Consider the following 16,520-nt stretch of genomic DNA (forward strand, 5'->3'; position numbering starts at 1 on the left):
AGGTGAGTCGGGGCCAGAGCCGAGGGGGCCGGGGGACGCTGCGGCCCTGCTGCGGGCGGGGCGCTCGGGCCGGGCCGGACACCGGAGCCGCCGTGCCCAGCTGCGGTGGGAGAGGGCTGCCAGCGCCCGGAGTGCCCGGGTCACCCTGGCCGGGATGGAGGAAATCCTTGCGGGCGGCCCCCGGCGGAACAATGCGCCGTGTGTGCCGCCGCAGCGGGCGCCTGCCGCCCTGCCCACGGGAGGAAACGGCGCCGGGGTCACGGCCTGCAGGGGCACCCACACCCATCACCCACCCGCAGCTGGCACATCTCCCCCAAAACCGCTCTGCCTCGCTCCTGGCACGGCCCCAGGGCGCAGCGAAGGGACGGCGGGATTCGACCCCAAGCTCGACCCCAACTTCGGTGCAGTCCGAAGGAGCCAGAGCGGTGTCCCATGGGGGCCACGACCACCGGCCGCAGTTACAGCAGAGAAGAGCTGTGACAACCACCCGATGGCAGTGCCTGGGGGAGCCCTAGCTCAGGGACAATTGCCCGGGCCAGGCTGGCGAGGGGTCTGCCTGGGGGTATGGCACCCAACGGTGCGGGGTGACCCCAGGACACCCAGTGCCATTTCGGTCCCTCGCCGTTCTGGGGCCAGGCTGGCACCGCTGCCCTGCAGAGCCCCGAGTGTCACTGCAGTGCCCAGCTGGGCTGCGCAGGGGCCGTTCAGCTCTTGCCAGCGGCGCTGCTGCCCTCCCCTGCCTGTGGCCCTGCTGTGCTGGCCGTCACCCCGGGAGCACGCCGTTGTCACCCCTCGAGAAGGCTGGGGATGGCACTGCGGAAACGGGTGGCAGCACCCCCAGGGCACCTCCAGGGCGAGTGCAGGGCCACCGACCGTGGGAGCCCGTGGCACCATCCCAGCGGGCATGGCAGGGCCCTCGCCCCGCCCGGACCGGGAGCCGCTGCCCGGGAATCCCCGGCCCCCACCCCGTGGGGCTCCCGCGGCCACCCCCGGGGATGCCCCGGCCCTCTCGCCACCGGCATCCCGCCGCCGTTCCCCCGGGGCCGGAGCGGGGGGATTCCCTCGGCAGTATCGGAGCTCAGCCGGTGGCCCCCGAGCGGCGGCGGGTCCCGGGGCGGGGGGTGCGGGGAGCCCGCGGATCCCTCCCCGAGCCGAGGGCGGGGCGGAGCGGCGGGGCGGGAGCCCGGGCGGGCGGGGCGGCGCGCGGCGGCGGCGCGGGAGCGCTCACCGGAGACAAAGGCAGCGCCGGGAGGCGGCGGCGGCGCCGCGCACCGGGCGCGCACCGGGCCCCCTCCCCCGCCGCCCGATGGAGCCGCCGCCCGCCGCCTGAGCCACGTGCGCCGCCGCCGCCGGTAACGGGAGCCGCGGAGGGAGCGGGCGCGGCGCCTCCGCCTGTTGCGCGGTGCGGGGGCAGCGGGGCCGGGGCGGAGGCGCGCGGGGCCGTCGCCCCCGGGGGCCGCGGCGGGGGCGCGCGGCGCGTACCGGGGCGCGCATCTCCTGTCCGGCCCCGGCGGGCGCGCGCCCAGGGGGAGGAGGAGGATGATGAGGATGAGGAAGGGGTGCCGCGCCCGGCGCGGGCAGCGGGGAGGTTCCCCGCCGGGGTGTCACCCTCTCCGCGGAGGCAGCGGGCAGCGATGCGGCGCGGGCAGCGGGGCCCAGGCCGGGGGCAGCGGGGCGGCCCGGGGCTACCGGCGGGGCCCGGCTCGGCGGCCGCTCCGCTCCCCGCCCGGCGTGAGTGTCTCCAGCCCGGCCCCGCTTCTCCCCCAGCCCGCACGTCCTCGGCAGCCCCGCTCCCCCCGCACGCCCCAGCTGCGAACGCCCCCGGTCCGCGGCGCCGCCAGCCCGCCCTGCGCCGCTTCCCGGTGTTCCCCCGGCCGTCATCCCGGGGCTCGACCCGCGGCCCTTCCCGCACGGTACCTCTCCTCCCCGGGGATGCCCGGGCTGCCGGCGCGGAGCCTGTTGCAGCCGGTGTGGCGAGCGCTGCTCGAGCCGAGCTGGCCCCAGCCAGGGCACCCCCTCCCCACAGCCCCACATCCCGGCGCTGCCTCAGCCCACGCGTTTGTCTGCGTGATGGAGCAGCCCCCGCTGCCCGCCGGAGCGCGGTCAGGGCCCCCGGCTCCTTCCTTCCCCATCGTTTCTTCCTTCCGCCGGGCTCGGCCCTCCGGCCCCGCCGGCACCCTCAGCCCCGGCGGCCCTGCCGTGATCCCTGCCGGCAGCGCGGCCCTGCGGGGTGATGGATGGAGCTGCCCGCGCCCCTTCGCCCTGCTCCGAGGGAGCGGTGCTGTCACCGTGATCACCCAGCCCTGGAGGCTGCTCCAGGCTCACCCTCCTCCCGGCTGCCGAGCCCGTTTTCTCCCACACCCCGATAATGAGAATCCTGACGGGCACTTACTGCCTGCCTGCGAGCACCCTTGGGTGCTGCTCGCCGCTCGCTGAGGAGCAGACCTGCCCCTGGCCAACACCCTGGACATTTGATGCTTGGCTGGATGTTTCTGAGCTGTCACCCTGCCTAAAGGGCAAAGGTGATGGTTCCCATCGCCACCACGCCTGGCCCTGCATTGCTGTGTTGGGGTGCCACCATCCCCCGTGGCTGCGAGGCCAGCGATGGCTTCGGTGCACGTGTTCCTGCCAGCGCCACGTGCTGCAGGCACCGGGCACCTCTGCTCGTCCCTCCTTCTCCCCAGGGGGCACCCCCATGTGGGCCAGCACAGGGATGAGATGCCTGAGCTCAGCAGCAATTTAGGGTGCACCGGGTGGGCAGGAGAAGGGGATCCATGGTGGCCCCCCTGAAGCAGTAATTCACCCGTGATCTTCAGATCATGATCTTCAGATGATGCTGTGGTACCACAGCATCCGTCTCCCACCCCAGGGTGCCCAGCAGTGCCGTGGGTGATTCTGGGGGTTTGCATCCATGGGGGTGATGGATGGCGGGGGGTGCACGGGGTGCCAGGCACGGTTCCCCCTGGCTGCGGGCGCTGCGGCGCATGTGGAGCGAGTCACCATGGGAACAGGGCGTCCACGTTTCCGTGTCGCTCACGCTCGCGTCTGTCTCGTTGCAGGGCCCCCACCCCGGCGGTCCCCCCCCAGCGATGGGCAGCGGGACCCCGGCAGCCCCGTCCCCCCGCCGCCCGCCCCGCCGGCCCCCCGCCCCGCCGCCCGCCCGGCGCACCCAGGCCTGACCCGCCCGCTCCGGCCCCCCCCAGCTCCATGGCGAGGACGGACCCCTGACGGCAGGCTCGCCCGCGGGCCACAGGAGACGGCGCCGGGCACGGCCCGGGGAGATGCCCTCGGCGGCCCTGACAGCTTCGGGTCCTCCCTGACCCTGCCGCCGCCCTGAGCATCCCGTCCCCCATCCCGAGGGCAGGGAGAGAGGCGGGGGCCTTCCCCCCGGGGCCGGCTGCCAAGATGGTGATGTCCCAGGGCACCTACACCTTCCTCACCTGCTTCGCGGGCTTCTGGCTCATCTGGGGCCTCATCGTGCTGCTGTGCTGCTTCTGCAGCTACCTGCGGCGGCGGGTGAAGCGGCAGCAGGAGGAGCGGCTGCGGGAGCAGAGCCTGCGCGCGCTGGAGATGGAGCCGCTGCACTACGAGGGTTACGGGGGCAGCCCCCCCGGCATCGCCATTCCCCACCGCCTCCGCCTCGAGCCCCACCATCACCATCACCACCCCCACCACATCCCGCCCCCCCGGCCCTGGAGCTGCCGGCACGGTAAGGAGCAGGGAGGGGCTCTCGCATCCCCGGAGCACGGGCCTCCCCCGGTGTTGGGGGGGATACGACGCGAGAGCCGGGGCGCAGCGCTGACGGCAGCAGGGGTCCGGGGGGGGCTTTGCCTTGCAGAGTCAGACCTGTCAAAGCCGCCGTGCTATGAGGAGGCGCTGCTGATGGCGGAGCCCCCCCCGCCATACAGCGAGGTGCTGATGGACACGCGGGGGCTCTACCGCAAAATCAACGCCCCTTTCCTGAGCCATGAGCGGCTGGAGAAGCAGGAGCAGCCTCCCAGCTACAAACCCCTTTTCCTGGACGCCGGCTACGGGTCAGCGCTGCACCTGCCCCGCTCGGCCAGCCCCGGCCCTGCCTGCCCGGACCTCTACCTGCAGCAGGAGTGCTCCCCACGCATGTTTCCCAGCTGGACGGACTCGGAGCTCAGCAGCAGGGACACCTACGAGACGGGACCCTGGCACCTGCCGGTCTCCATGCCCCTCTTCGGCAGGACTACCGCTGTCTAACGGCGGCCGCGGGGGATGCCCGGACCTTGCCGTGCGCCTAGGGGGCGGGGGGGGTCTCGGTTGCTCGTGTCGCCCCAGGGACACCCGCCCCGGCGCGGGCCATCGCCGCCGGCGCGGAAGGGGCTGGTTCCCCGTCTGGCCCCCGCCGGCCCCCCCATGGCCGGGGGCGCTGGGGACCCGGACTCTGCTCTTGTTTCTTAAATTTTTTGTTTGTTACAGTTTGAGAATAAAAGTTTGTGGCTCGGGTTTGCCTCCTGGCGGGCTGGCATGGTGGGACCGCCCCCTCCCCAAGGCAGCCGTAGCCCAGCCCCAGCCCCATTCCCAGCCCTCCGTGCCGCCCCAGCAGGCTGCAGCCCCCGTGGGAGACGCTTTATTTATTAACAGACATGAGCACACCGCCGGTACAGAACTTGTGCTTTCCAAAAAGTTTCCGGGGGGAATGGGGGGAGAGGGGCCAAGCAGGGGCCAAGCAGGGGAGGACGGGGCTCCCAGCAAAGAAGGAGTGGGGAAGGGGTAAAAGCCCCCACATCAGCTCCCTGCCGGGGTTTGGGGTGGGGGGGACGCCGCTGGCCGCAGCCTTGCCTCGCTCGGGTCACTTTATTGCCATATTCATTTATTATTATTATTATTATTATTATTATTTCTTTTTTTTTTTTTCTTTGAACTCGTGCAAAGTACTGGGGGGGCTCCCGGGGGGGGCACGAAGAGAACGAGGACCCTGTCCCACAGCCGGGCAGGGGATGCGAGCATGTGTCGTCCCCCCCAAAAGGGGCGCTGGGGGGGTATCGGGGGGGGGGGGGCTGCTAAGGGAGGGCTGGGGGGCTGACACGGCTCCTACCGACAACTTAAAAAAGAGAGAAGGACAAGGGGGGCTGTAAAAGGCGCCCCGGGGCGGGGCTGCAGCGGGGCGGCCGCCACCTGGAGGCCTCATCCTGCGGGGCCCCGAGGGGTGAGGGGGGCCCGGCCCCCGGCCGCAGCCCCCCCGTGCCCCGCCGGGCCGGGCTGCCCGTGCCGGCAGCGGGGCCCCGCCTTACAGGGCCCCCCCAAAGCTCTCCTCCTCCTCGGGCAGAGGGTCTGCGTCCCAGCACGTGATGTCGATCTCTGCAGGACAGCGAGAGGGGTCAGCACGGCTCGGGGTGCCCCAGAGAGGGACAGGCGCCCCCTCCTCACTGCCCTCACTCACCTGGGGGCTTGTTGTAGAAGACGGGCTGGGGGGCTTTGGCCGACAGCTCCTCCGTGGGGGGCACCTCCTCCTCCTGGGACTGGCTGAAGTAGCCCTCGCTGGCCTGGGGGGGGTGGGGGCAGGTTGTCAGGACCCCCCCAGCCCCCCATCACCCCCTGAGCTCTCCCCACAAGTGATGCTCACCTGCTCCCCACGGCCCGGTGTCCCATCCTTGGGGGCCATCTCCCCGTTGGTGATGGGGGGCGTCTCTCGGCCCGGGGTGTCCTCCTGGGTGTCTTCCTGGGGCGTGTGCTGGCAGCCCAGATCCTGGGACTGGGGCTCCCCCTCGCCAGCTGCCTCTTCCTCATCCTCCTCCTCCTGCTCCGCGTCGCAGAAGGTGGCAGGGGGCTCGGGCAGCTCGTCCAGGCTCAGCAGGGCCCCCTCCTCGGGCAGCATGGCCGGGGGTGTCTCGGGGACGGGGGCAGCAGGCAGGGGCCAGGCAGCTGGGGGAGCCACCCCGTCGCTGTCGCTCTGCCACAGGTCGATGAGGCTCTCGGGGTTGGGGGCTTCGGGGGCTTCCCCAGTTTGGGGCTCGTCAGCCACGGGTGGCAGGGAGGGCTCGGTGGGCTCCAGGGTCACCAGGTCCCCCAGGGCATCACCCCCCTCTGTCCACACTGGCCTGGGGCTGGGCTCGTCCCCGGGGGGCTCGGTGGCCTTGTCCTCGGGCCCCGGGAAGGGCCAGTGCTGCTCGGGCGTGGCTGGCCCGGGCTCCTGTGCGCTGGGGCTGGGGGACTCTGCAAGGAGGGGACACGAGTCAGTGGGGACAGAAAACCTCCTCCAGGGCTGGGGGTCACCCGGGGACAGGGATGCAGCTCAGAGGGATTTGGGCACAGAATGGGGAATGCTGCAGGGATGGGAGGGGGTGGCTGGGCAGGGCGGGGACTGTGGCATGCACTGGGGAGTGAGGGGACATGGGGAGGGACAAGGTGACCCCCTGGGCAGTGGCAGGGACACAGAAAGGGCTTGGAGGGGACGGGAAGATGCAGAAGGGAAAGCTGGGATGCACCAGCGGATGCCAAAGGGCCAGTGGTGACGCAGCAGGGACACACAGCGACAGCAGCAGAGCTGGCTGGGGTTTCCTGGGGACGCAGTGGGGCAGAGGGGACATCCAGAGGGATTGAGCAGCCCTGGAAAGAGCGTAGGGCAGGATGGCGCAGATTGGGCAGCATCACACTGGAGAGACAGCAGGGCTGCACTGGGGGGTGCAGCAGGGAGGGCCGGTGTGTACAGAGCAGGGGAATGCACTGGGGGTGGGGGGATGCATGGTGTGGGGTGCAGCTGAGATGCACTGGTGTTAGAAAATACACTGGAGGCAGTGGGGATACAGCAATGACGGCGTGGCTGCGCTGGGGGATGCAGCAGAGGCAGGCGGGATGCGCCGAGGGAGGCAGATGGGGCAGCACAGATGCACCGAGCCATGCAAGTTGGGGGGGTTCAGCACAGCCGAGGGGGCTGCAGCAGGGATGCATCCTTGAGCCATGCAAGGGCAGCTGAGGGGCTGCAGCTCAGCCAAGGGGGCTGCAGCAGGGATGTGCTGTGGGACACAGCAGGGGCAGGCGGCATGTGCCGACAGATGCGGGCAGGACAGCGCGGATGCACCAAGCCATGGATGCACGGAGCCATGGATGCACCAAGCCATGGATGGACCAAGCCATGGATGCACCAAGCCATGGATGGACCAAGCCAGGGATGCACCGAGCCATGTGTGCACCGAGCCAGGGATGGACCGAGCCAGGGATGGACCGAGCCAGGGATGCAGCGAGCCAGGGATGCAGCGAGCCATGCAAGCGCGGCTGGCGGGGCTGCAGCAGAGCCCAGGAGCTGCAGTGGGGCTGCTCCCGGCAGCCCGGGCAGGGGGGCAGTGCCAGCCCCGGGCAGGAGGCAGTGCCAGCCCTGCGCCCACCTTTGGGCGTTGCCGGCGTCGGTTCCGCGGGCGCGCGGGGCCCCAGGGGCGAGGCGGCCGGGCTGGGCTCGCAGGGGCTGCAGCCCGCGGCCGAGGCCTTGCGGAAGGCGTCCGACTGGCTGCCTGCAGACAAGGAGATGGGCTGGCGTGGGGGTCTGCCCGCACTGAAGGGGGAACCAGAGCCCCAGCGCTGCTCCTGCCCCACACCGACCCAGCCGTGCGCTGCAGAGTGCACGTCACTGTGCGCATCACTGTGTACCTGCCACCACCTCGTCCCCTCTGCGTGGTGGGGTGGAGGCTCCCATGGGTGCAGCAAGCACCATGTGCCCTACAGGTGTCCCCACCACCCCCATGAGTTTCAGCCCCCACATCTGCTGGGCAAGGGGACAGGCAGCCCCACACCTGCCGTGCTGCACACCGGCTCTGCCCACGCGTCACTCAGCTGTGCCCTGGCACAGCCTTTGTGGGCACAGCTCTGTGCCCTGTCAGCTGTGCCTGTGGGGACACAGCCCTGCAACCACCTGGTCCCTTCTGCCCCATTGGCACAGCCCCACACGTTTCCATTCCACACTGTTTCGTGGACAGTCTTGCATCCTTGTCCATGGCACAGCTGTTCCATGCCCTTCTGCCCCACTGGCACAGCCTCACATGATCCTGGGCACTGCCTTTTCCACACTGCCTAATGCTGCCCCACGGGCACAGACCTGCTTGGTGCAGGGCAGCAGAGATGTCCCTCTCCCTTCTGCCCCATCAGCACGTGATTCTGGCACAGCATTTTCCACGCTGCCTGACCCCGCCCCATGGGCACAGTCCTGCATGATCCAGGGCACAGCTGTCCTATCCTCTGCCGTTCCATGGGCAGAGCTGCCCTGTGCCCACTCTACTCCATAGGCACAGTGTATCCCATCCCACTGTGGACCATCACCTCCCCGGGCACAGCTCTACCCTGTCCCCATCTGCCCCATGGGCACAGCCTGCCCTATGTCCCCCCTCCCAGGGGCACAGGGACCAGCATGGGGTCAGTCCCAGCAGGGGCAGGGTCCCCTCGGGGTGCCCATTCCCCTCGGGTGCCCATTCCCCTGGAGTGCCCATTCCCCTGGAGTGCCAGTCCCCCTGGGGTGCCCGTGCTGCCTCCGCTGCCGCTCCGGTGTGCCGTGGGGTGCGTGGGCTGTGGGGCCCCCGGCTCGACCCCCGGAGCTGCGCCCGGGAGCTCCCAGCTACCTACATGGGAAGAAAGAGGAGAGATTTGGAGTGCGGTGGCAGGAGATATAGGGGAAGGGGGTCCGTGGGGGGGAGGAGGAGGAGGAGGAGGAAGATGGTGGCCCACTGTCAGCTGTCTTTATGAAAGGACAGTGCAGACGACCTGTGAGAGAGAGACAGACAGACAGACGGACGGAGAAAGAGAGAGAGAGAGCAAAGAGATGGGTCAGTCCCTGCTCAGCGCGGTCGTGGCGGGGCTGGAGCACCAGGGCACCGGGATGGGAGCACAGCAGGGTGGAAGGCAGCATGGTGGGAGAATGGCAGGACAAGAGGATGGAAAGGCAGCAGGACAGAAGGACGTGAGGCAGCACTGCCTGGCCAGGTGGGGGGAGAGGCCAGGACACGGCTGTGGGACCAACAACCTGCTCAGCCACAGCACAGCCCCACAGCGTGAATCTGTGCACAACCCACGGCACGGCCAGAACACACAGACCACAGCACGACCCACAGCACACCCCACAGCCCATGGCACAGCCCCACAGCACTGCCCTGAGGCACAGCCCATGGCACAACCCATGGCACAGCACACAAGAACACACGGCACAGGCTCCCTCCCAGCACAGCTCACGGCACAGCCCCCCAGCACAGCACCATGACACCACCCCATGGCTGGAGGCACCCCCAGGACAGACAGTCCTTCCCTGGATTCACAAAAGGAGTCTCAGCACTGGATCCCGCACTGTGGGGCAGCCCAGCTGCTCCATGGGGCTCTCCTTGCCAGCAGCCAGCACGCTGAGTTCCCCACATGCGCCTCACTCTCTCCTGCCCCTTTTGGCTGTCACCATGGGATGTATTCCCAAGCCATCCCCAGACCTCCAGTTGCCAACATGTATGCACCAACCACACTTCCAGCTTGGCTGTGGGCACAGTGCTGTGACAGGTGAGTGGACAACACCCAGCAGGGAGCAGGGTGAGCCCCGTTTTGCTGAAGACAAACCTGACATCCAGCCCCTGACAAGCTGCCCCAGCTGCAGGGGCCACGTGAGGTGCAGTGGCAGTGGCGGTGATGGTGGCAGTGATGGTGGCATAGCAGAGCAAGATGTTCCCTGCCATCCTCATACCCTTGGCACCCAGAACCACGGTGCCAGTGATGGCAGAGGGTACATTCCCTCCCCACATTGCATCCCTGGTCTTTCCATATCCCACTGCAATCCTTGGAGCTGTGGCAGTGCACTCACCTGTGCCCTGGTGTCCTGGTGCCCACCCCTGTGCCCACAGCCCCCCAGAGCCCCTCACCTGTCCTGTGGCTGCCTGGTGACACAGCATCGCTGCTGCCCGATGCCACCCGCTCCTGCTGCTTGAAGAACTCCCGGGGGTTGTCAGGCCGCTGAGCGATGATGGCAGCAGCCTCCTGTGGGGACAGGGGAGGCTGAGCCCCACTGCCCCGGGGCTGTGGGGCTGTGGGACCACCCTCCATGCATCCCACAGCTTCATTCCCATCTAGCTATGGGCACTGCTGGATGGGGAGGGAGGACAGCACCGGGCACGGCCATCGCCACACTCACCTCCACCTCTGACTCCGATTTCCTAAACTGCTGCCTGTCGTCCTCGTCTTGCTGGTCTCCCTGGGAAGAGACACAGCATCACCTCCCAGCCCAGGCACCCAGCTGGGGAAAGCTCTTCCCTGGGGGTAATGCCAGTGGCAGCTCTGCCCCTGATCCTGGCACCAGTGGCACTCACAAAGATGGACTGCTCCTTCAGGCGCTGCCGGGCCTCCTCCGCCTCCAAGCTCTGCTGCTTCCTCCTGCAATGGGGAAACGGGAGAGGCGCTGGGCATCAGCTCCTGCCAGCCCCTGCCCCAACCCCAGCCTGTGAGGGACACCCATGTGCCCAGCCAACCACTCACAGCACAGCAGCCATCCTGTGCCCACATCCCACCCGATCCCAGGTGTGCATCCCCACCATATCAACATCCCACCTGATCCCAGCTGTGCATCCATCCCATACTCACATCCCACTCGATCCCAGGTGTGCAGCCATCCTGTGCCCACATCCCACTCGATCCCAGGTGCGCAGCCATCCCATACCCACATCCCATCTGACCCCAGCCATGCATCCATCCCATACCACATCCTACCTGACCCTAGCTGTGCAGCCATCCCACACCCACATCCCACCCAACCCCAGCTGTGCATCCACCCCACACCCACATCCCACCCGCCCCCAGCCGTGCCTGTGCTCCTCGATCTGCTCCTCGCGCTCCCGGTAGCGCCGTTCCCGCTCCTCCTGCTCCAGCCGCTCCTGCTCCATCCGCTCCTGCTCGAACCGCAGCCGGGCATCCAGGGCCTTTTTCCTCTCTTCCTCCTTACGCAATTCCTCCTCTTTCTGGTGTGGGGGATCAATGAGGGGGCTGCCCATCAGCAGCTCACCCCGCTCCCTGGGGTGTCCCTCCGTACCCACCTTTGCCTGCTCCCAGAACTGCTCCCGGTTGAGCCGCTTCATCTCCACGGTGGCGTCGGTTTTCTGGTAAGTGGTGCCCTGGATGGAGGAGAGGCGAGGGGATGGAGGGGCTGGGATCAGCGATGGGGGTAACAGTAAAGGGGCACAGGGGGTGAGGGGCTGTGGCACACGGGAGCCCTGGGCAGGAGGGACGCCCCAGCCCCAGCAGCATCCCCAGCGCTGCCGTGGGGACGTTACCACGGGCTCGGCGTTCTCGTCCTCGCGCAGCCGCAGACGGTGCAGCACCGGGCTGGAGACGCGGGCCAGCCCGTTGGAGAGACGCTGCCCGATGGCCCCGGGGTCAATGTCCTCCACGCTGCTGGCATTGACTATGACATCGACACCCTGGGGAGAGCAAGCAGCCATCAGGGTTCAGCATCAGTGCCCTGGCAACATCTTCCCCCTCCCCAGCGTCACCCACCTGGAAGAACTCGGCGATCTTGGCCACGTGGCTGGCGCAGGCGCATTTGCGGGCGTCCGGCACATCCTCACCCACCTGTGGCAGCCAGGGAGGGACTGAGCTGAGAGGGGCAGCAGGTGACCCCCACCCACTGACCTCAGCAGGGCAGCAGGACTGTGGGGCACCCACAGCCCCTGGGCACTGCCAGCTCCCTCACACCCAGCCATATCCCCGTGGGCACAGCACAGCCCCCCTCAGCAGGGCCCCCAGACTCACCCAGTTGACGAGGACATATTTGGGGAGCACGGCCTGCGGGTCCTTGACGCTGCAGAAGCCATACATCACCTTCTGGATCTCAAAGTGGCCAGAAAGCTCCAGCAAACCTCCACCTGGCACAGCACCATCAGCCCACGTGCACCCAGCACCAGGAACAGGTGACAGGGAAAACACCAGCACAGGTGAGCTGGCAGAGGGGACAGAGGACCTTACCTCCTGATGCTGCCAGCTTCAGGTCATCAGAGCCATCCTCGTATGTGTAGAGGGCCCTGGGGAGACACCATGGGTGAGCCAAAGCCAGGAGGAATATGGGGCAGCCCCCAGCCTCCCCATCCTGCTTACATTGAGGTCAGAGTATGTGCTGGGACATGGTTGCTTGTCCCAAAACCAGCACACAGCCACAGCAACCCTTGTCCATCATCAGCACCAAGAGCCAGACTGCCAGGCAAGGCAGACAGGATGTGGGGCAGGGTCTACTCCCCAACCCTTGGCAGCAGCTGTGGGGAAGGGTCCCAGGTTTGGGGACAGAAAGTTACTTGGGCACAGGGACCCACTGACTGCTGTGCTGCAAGCCAACACAGTCCCACAGCAACTTGCTCGCCCATCCCTGTCCCCTCACGTCCCTTCCAGCTACTGACCAGGTTTGGGGACAACCCTGTGCCCCAGTAAGGACCCGGGCCCGCTCACGTGCCCGGCTGCGTGAGCCACCAGCCCAGCAGGCACCAGGCTGGGGGAGGACGCCGGAGCACCAGCAGCAGCAAATCAATGAGCCGCCAGTGTGTGATGGGGCCGTCATAGAGACTGTTCCTTGGAAACCATTCCCAGCTGATGGGAAACCCCCTGTCGCTCCCACCGTGCCCTGGCCAGCCCCTCTGGGGGCTCCGCGGGGACCCCCAGCAGCCAGCACCTCCCCAGAGGCACACAGCCAGCCACGGAGGGGGGGACCACGCATGCCAAATTGGTCCAGGGCGGGTGGGCGAGGGGATGGATGTCGCTAGGCAACCAGCATCCTCCGTCACCATGGCAACCCCCCCATCCCAGCTGGGATGCAGCTCGCCCCGATGACGAGGTGATTAGTGGAGGGGAGCGGGGGAGGCAGGCAGGCAGCGGGGACCTGCGGGGCCTGGCAGGCGCCCAACCCTGCCCGCCACCGTCACGCGCTGCGCCCGGAGCGCCGGGGCCGCCCGTGCTGGATCCCCACGGCCCCGCTCGCCGCGGGTGGGCGGCTCTGCCCAGCAGCTCTCGGCTGCTGCTGCCCGCACGGCGCTTCCCAGAGCCCCAAATCCCCGCTGAGCCGAGCAAAGCCCTCCTCGCTCCAGCCTGCAGCTTCAATCCACAGCCCGGGGAACGGGAATTGAGGGTCCCTGCGGGCAGAGCCGCCCCCTAAACAGGGCCTGGCTGGAGCTAAAAAGCAAAGGGAAGGCAGGCAGGTGCCTAAGAGGGAGAGGGCCTCCCTCTGCCTCCCCGAGCCCCTGGCAGGGAGCCGCAGATAATTGCACCAACAAGATTGACTTTAATCCGCACATCCCGATCCCGCTAATCGGCCGCCCCAGCCGGCGCCAGCTTCCAGGCCTGGAACAGCTGCAAAGTGCTGCCTGAGATGGCTGTGACAGGGAAGGGTGGCAAATGCAGCCCCTGAGCCCCCCAGAATGGGGGAGGACGGCAGCAGTTTGGGGGAGCCCAGGGCAGCGAGCAGGGAGCTGGCAGGGTGGGATGCAGCTGGCAGCAGGCAGGAGAAAGGAAGTAGGGCAGAGCCACAGCATCAGTGCCTGGGGAGCCCTGTGGGTGCTGGGGGCACCCACTGCCTGCTTTTCCTTCCCAGAACCCGGCTATGCCCGGTGGTATCTGGGCACAAGGCTGCTGCTAGGTGCTCCCAGGGCAGATGGGGCTTGCTGTGGACACAGCTCAGCAGCACAGCCTGACTCCATGCCAGGATGGAGGTTTCCATTCCAGGAGACAGGGAAGCCGTGCTGGGGCCAGCAGCGTCCCCAGGGGTGCCCTCAGGGACCCCAGGGTGCCCAACAGCAGCACCACAACCCCCGGCAGTGGGGACCAGCTGTGTCACAGCGGGTGCTGTCAGCATCACGCATTGCTTACCTCACTTCTATGGGCTTTAATCCCTCCACCCAGCCCATTCAGCCCTTTCCCACCCCCGGGCTCCAGGTATGTGGGTCACCCGTGGGTGGAGATGCCCCGTGCAGCCCGGGGGGGGCTCCCTGCAGCCGGGGGGCTCCACTGAGGATCCCTCATCACCCCAACCACGGAGAGCTCAGCCCAGTGCCCTGGCATGGCCCCGCTCCTCACTGGAGCAGGCGGAGCAGCATCCCCGAGTGCCAGAGCGGGGCTCCCGCCGCAGCCCACCCCCCATGCCAGGCCAGGGAGGGGTCACATCGCCCCAGCCTCCCGCCCCAGCCCCGGCACATGTGTTTCCAATGTGGCTGGGAGCTCCAGGGAGTCGGCGTGCTCAGAAAGCAGCACCAAATTCCTTTCCGATCGAGTAATGGGCCCCAGCAGCCTTCGCGGGGCCGGGCAGGGGGAGGGGATGCTCGGACCCTCCAGGACCGGGCTGGAGCAGGGGAAATCCCAGACTAAACAGAGGGATCCCGTCCGGACATGAGCGCGGCGTTCCCCGGTTCCGGCGCAGGGCCAGGCTCTGGCACAGTGTCCTCCCTGGGTCGGCCAGGCCGGGCCCTCCTCCCCGTGGCACTGTCCCCATCACCTTGCAGCCCCAGCAGCATCACCCCCCATCCCGCACCCCGCAGCGGGGATGCTGCTCCCGCAGGCACTGAGTGCCAGGCCCTCCGGTGACAATGGAGCACCGGCTGGGCACGATGGAGCAGCTGGGCACGATGGAGCAAAATCAGCCCCACGGGTGGGATTGGCAGGGCATCGCTGCCGGGCCGGGATCAGCGTTGGAGGTGTGTGTGGGGGAGCCACCGGCACTCGCCTTCCCGGGAACCGATTCTGCTGCTCTCAGCAGCTCTGGCAGGGACGGCTCCTTTGCAGCGGATGCCGGGAAGCGAGATGTACCCGGGGCTGACAGCTGCCGCCGGGCCGGCAGGGCACACGGCGCCTGCCCACAGCGCCCCTGGGCTGACAGCGGGACTGTGGGGCCCTCCGGAGACCCCAGGGACTGGCGGGGACCTGGATCTGCCCGGGCCCACACAGCCCTGTCCTGAGAGCAGGGACCTGGTTAGAAATAGACGCGTGACGGGCTGGGCTGTGGGTGCAGCCCAGCTGGGAGGTGGGAGTCCCCGGATGGGTGGTGGGTGTATCCCGGAGGGGCGGCGGATGCCCCTGGCTGGGTGGTGGGCGCACAGAGCTCCCCTCCGTCCGCCCCCCATCAAAAGCAACATGCACAGCATGCACCCAGCACTGCCCAGCGCCCCGGCTGTGCCCAGCGCGATGCGCCCCGGCGCGCCGGCAGCGTTCCCACCCAGCACAGAGTCGCCCTGGAGGGCAGGGAGGGGATGGCGGGGCAGATGGTCCCCGCCAGCCTCCGGCACCCGGCTGGGCTGGGAGAGGCGGCTGGGCTGGCCGCGGGTGATGCTCCCTGCAGCGGGCCCGGATCCGGCCGGCCTCGACACCGGGTGCCCCGCAGCGGGGCGCGGGCAGCGCGAGAAGCCGGGGGTCCCAGCGGGGAGCGCCGCTCCCCTCTCCGGCTCAACAGCAACCCCGGCCCGGCGGGGCAATCCCGGGCCGACAGCACGCTCCCTCGGGGATATGGCAGCCCCGGAGCTCGGGGGAATCGGAGGGTAGCGGGAGCGGCGGGAGATGCTCGGTGCCCCCGCGGCTTCAGGCCTCGCTCCGCCGGGCAGCGGGACCGCCCGCTGCCGGGGTACCGGCGGAGCCGGTCGGGAGCAGCACCGGCCGGGAGCGGGGCCGTGCTGCGGGGCCCCGATCCCCTCCCCATCCCCCGTTCCCCGGGCGCCCCTGCCCGCGGCTCCTGCTCCAGACAATGGCGAGGAACCGGTGCCGGGCCCAGCACCGGGGAGCCCCACGGGGCCCTCCCCGCCGTGCGCGAATTCCCCCGCTCCCCGCTCTCGCTGCCCGGCCGGGGTCGGACCGGGCCGTGCCGGGAGTCCCGGCGCTCGCACGTGCCGGCCCGGCGCAGACAAAGCGGGGACCGCGCCCCGGCCCGGTGCGGCGGGCAGGTGCGGGCACCGGGGGCGGCGAGCCGGGCACACCCCCCGCCGCCCCGCCCGCCTTTGTGTGCCGGGGCTCCCGGGGACGGCGGGGGGCGCAGCTCGGGGCGCGGCCGGTGTTACCGGGCGGCTCCGTGCACAAAGGGCGGCGGCGGCGGCGGGGACAAAGGGGCGGCGGCGGCGGCGGGCGCGCTCACCAGTCGGTGGGGCTGTCCTCGCCGATCACGTCCTGGTAGGAGGCGAGCAGCTCCAGGCGGTGCGCCGCGAAGCCGACGCCAGCCATGGCGGGGCCGGGATGCTGCCGGGGGACCGGAGGGACCGGCCGCCTGCCCGCCTCCGAGACACTGCCGCAGCGGCCGGGCGGAGGGGCGAGCGGCGGGGAGGCTCCGCCCGCCGCCGCGCCCGGTCCTAGCGCCGCGAACGGCGGCCCCCCTCCCCTCCCCTCCGCCCCCCCGCCCGGCCCCCGCCCCCGCCGCGCCCCCGGGGCGCCCCCAGGGCATCCCGCCGGCCGCGCCGCCCGGCCCGGGCCGGGACCCCGGGGGTGCGGGCAGCAGCATCACCCCCGCCCCGCCGCCCCCGCGCGCGGCTCGCCCCCGGGATCCCGCAGCCCGGGCTCCGCTCTGCCCCCGCAGCACCGCGCCCCGGGCC

The 16,520-nt window shown here is 69.5% G+C and overlaps 2 protein-coding genes across 4 annotated transcripts; one reads left to right on the plus strand and one right to left on the minus strand.

Moving 5' to 3' along the window:
• The first annotated feature begins 3,149 nt into the window (after positions 1 to 3,149).
• On the plus strand, positions 3,150 to 4,472 carry PRR7 (proline rich 7, synaptic). Of its 2 annotated transcripts, none has more exons than XM_054288230.1 (2): positions 3,150 to 3,709; positions 3,812 to 4,472. In XM_054288230.1, exons 1-2 carry the CDS (start codon positions 3,406 to 3,408, stop codon positions 4,225 to 4,227), a joined length of 720 nt encoding a protein of 239 aa, XP_054144205.1. In that variant the 5' UTR covers positions 3,150 to 3,405; the 3' UTR covers positions 4,228 to 4,472. The 2 variants fall into 2 exon arrangements, with proteins under 2 accessions (XP_054144205.1, XP_054144206.1); XM_054288231.1 differs by having other exon boundaries at positions 3,839 to 4,472.
• Positions 4,473 to 4,586: 114 nt separating this feature from the next.
• DBN1 (drebrin 1) lies at positions 4,587 to 16,239 on the minus strand. Of its 2 annotated transcripts, XM_054288226.1 has the most exons (15): positions 16,070 to 16,239; positions 11,941 to 11,996; positions 11,728 to 11,840; positions 11,473 to 11,547; positions 11,250 to 11,396; positions 11,013 to 11,090; positions 10,786 to 10,937; positions 10,293 to 10,356; positions 10,118 to 10,177; positions 9,849 to 9,963; positions 8,578 to 8,715; positions 7,353 to 7,475; positions 5,594 to 6,183; positions 5,411 to 5,513; positions 4,587 to 5,328 (listed from the first exon to the last, which is right to left on the minus strand). In XM_054288226.1, the coding sequence occupies exons 1-15, from the start codon at positions 16,153 to 16,155 to the stop codon at positions 5,258 to 5,260; spliced, it is 1,971 nt and encodes a 656-aa protein (XP_054144201.1). In that variant the 5' UTR covers positions 16,156 to 16,239; the 3' UTR covers positions 4,587 to 5,257. The 2 variants fall into 2 exon arrangements, with proteins under 2 accessions (XP_054144201.1, XP_054144202.1); XM_054288227.1 differs by lacking the exon at positions 8,578 to 8,715.
• Positions 16,240 to 16,520: the final 281 nt, after the last annotated feature.

Source organism: Melozone crissalis, unplaced genomic scaffold (assembly GCF_028551555.1).
Source record: "Melozone crissalis strain CALT ecotype California unplaced genomic scaffold, PUWL_Pcris_2 ptg000061l_1, whole genome shotgun sequence".
In the NCBI taxonomy this organism is placed as follows: Eukaryota; Metazoa; Chordata; class Aves; order Passeriformes; family Passerellidae; genus Melozone; species Melozone crissalis.

Bases quoted from the DNA above. Each gene is read 5' to 3' on its own strand.
- PRR7 (XM_054288230.1), top strand. From the start codon at position 3,406: ATGGTGATGTCCCAGGGCACCTACACCTTCCTCACCTGCTTCGCGGGC. The intron at 3,710-3,811 runs GTAAGGAGCAGG...TGACGGCAGCAG, and splicing joins GCCCTGGAGCTGCCGGCACG to GGGTCCGGGGGGGGCTTTGC.
- DBN1 (XM_054288226.1), bottom strand. From the start codon at position 16,155: ATGGCTGGCGTCGGCTTCGCGGCGCACCGCCTGGAGCTGCTCGCCTCC. The intron at 10,178-10,292 runs GTGAGTGCCACT...GTCTCTTCCCAG, and splicing joins TGAAGGAGCAGTCCATCTTT to GGAGACCAGCAAGACGAGGA. The intron at 5,329-5,410 runs GTGAGTGAGGGC...GCTGTCCTGCAG, and splicing joins CTTCTACAACAAGCCCCCAG to AGATCGACATCACGTGCTGG.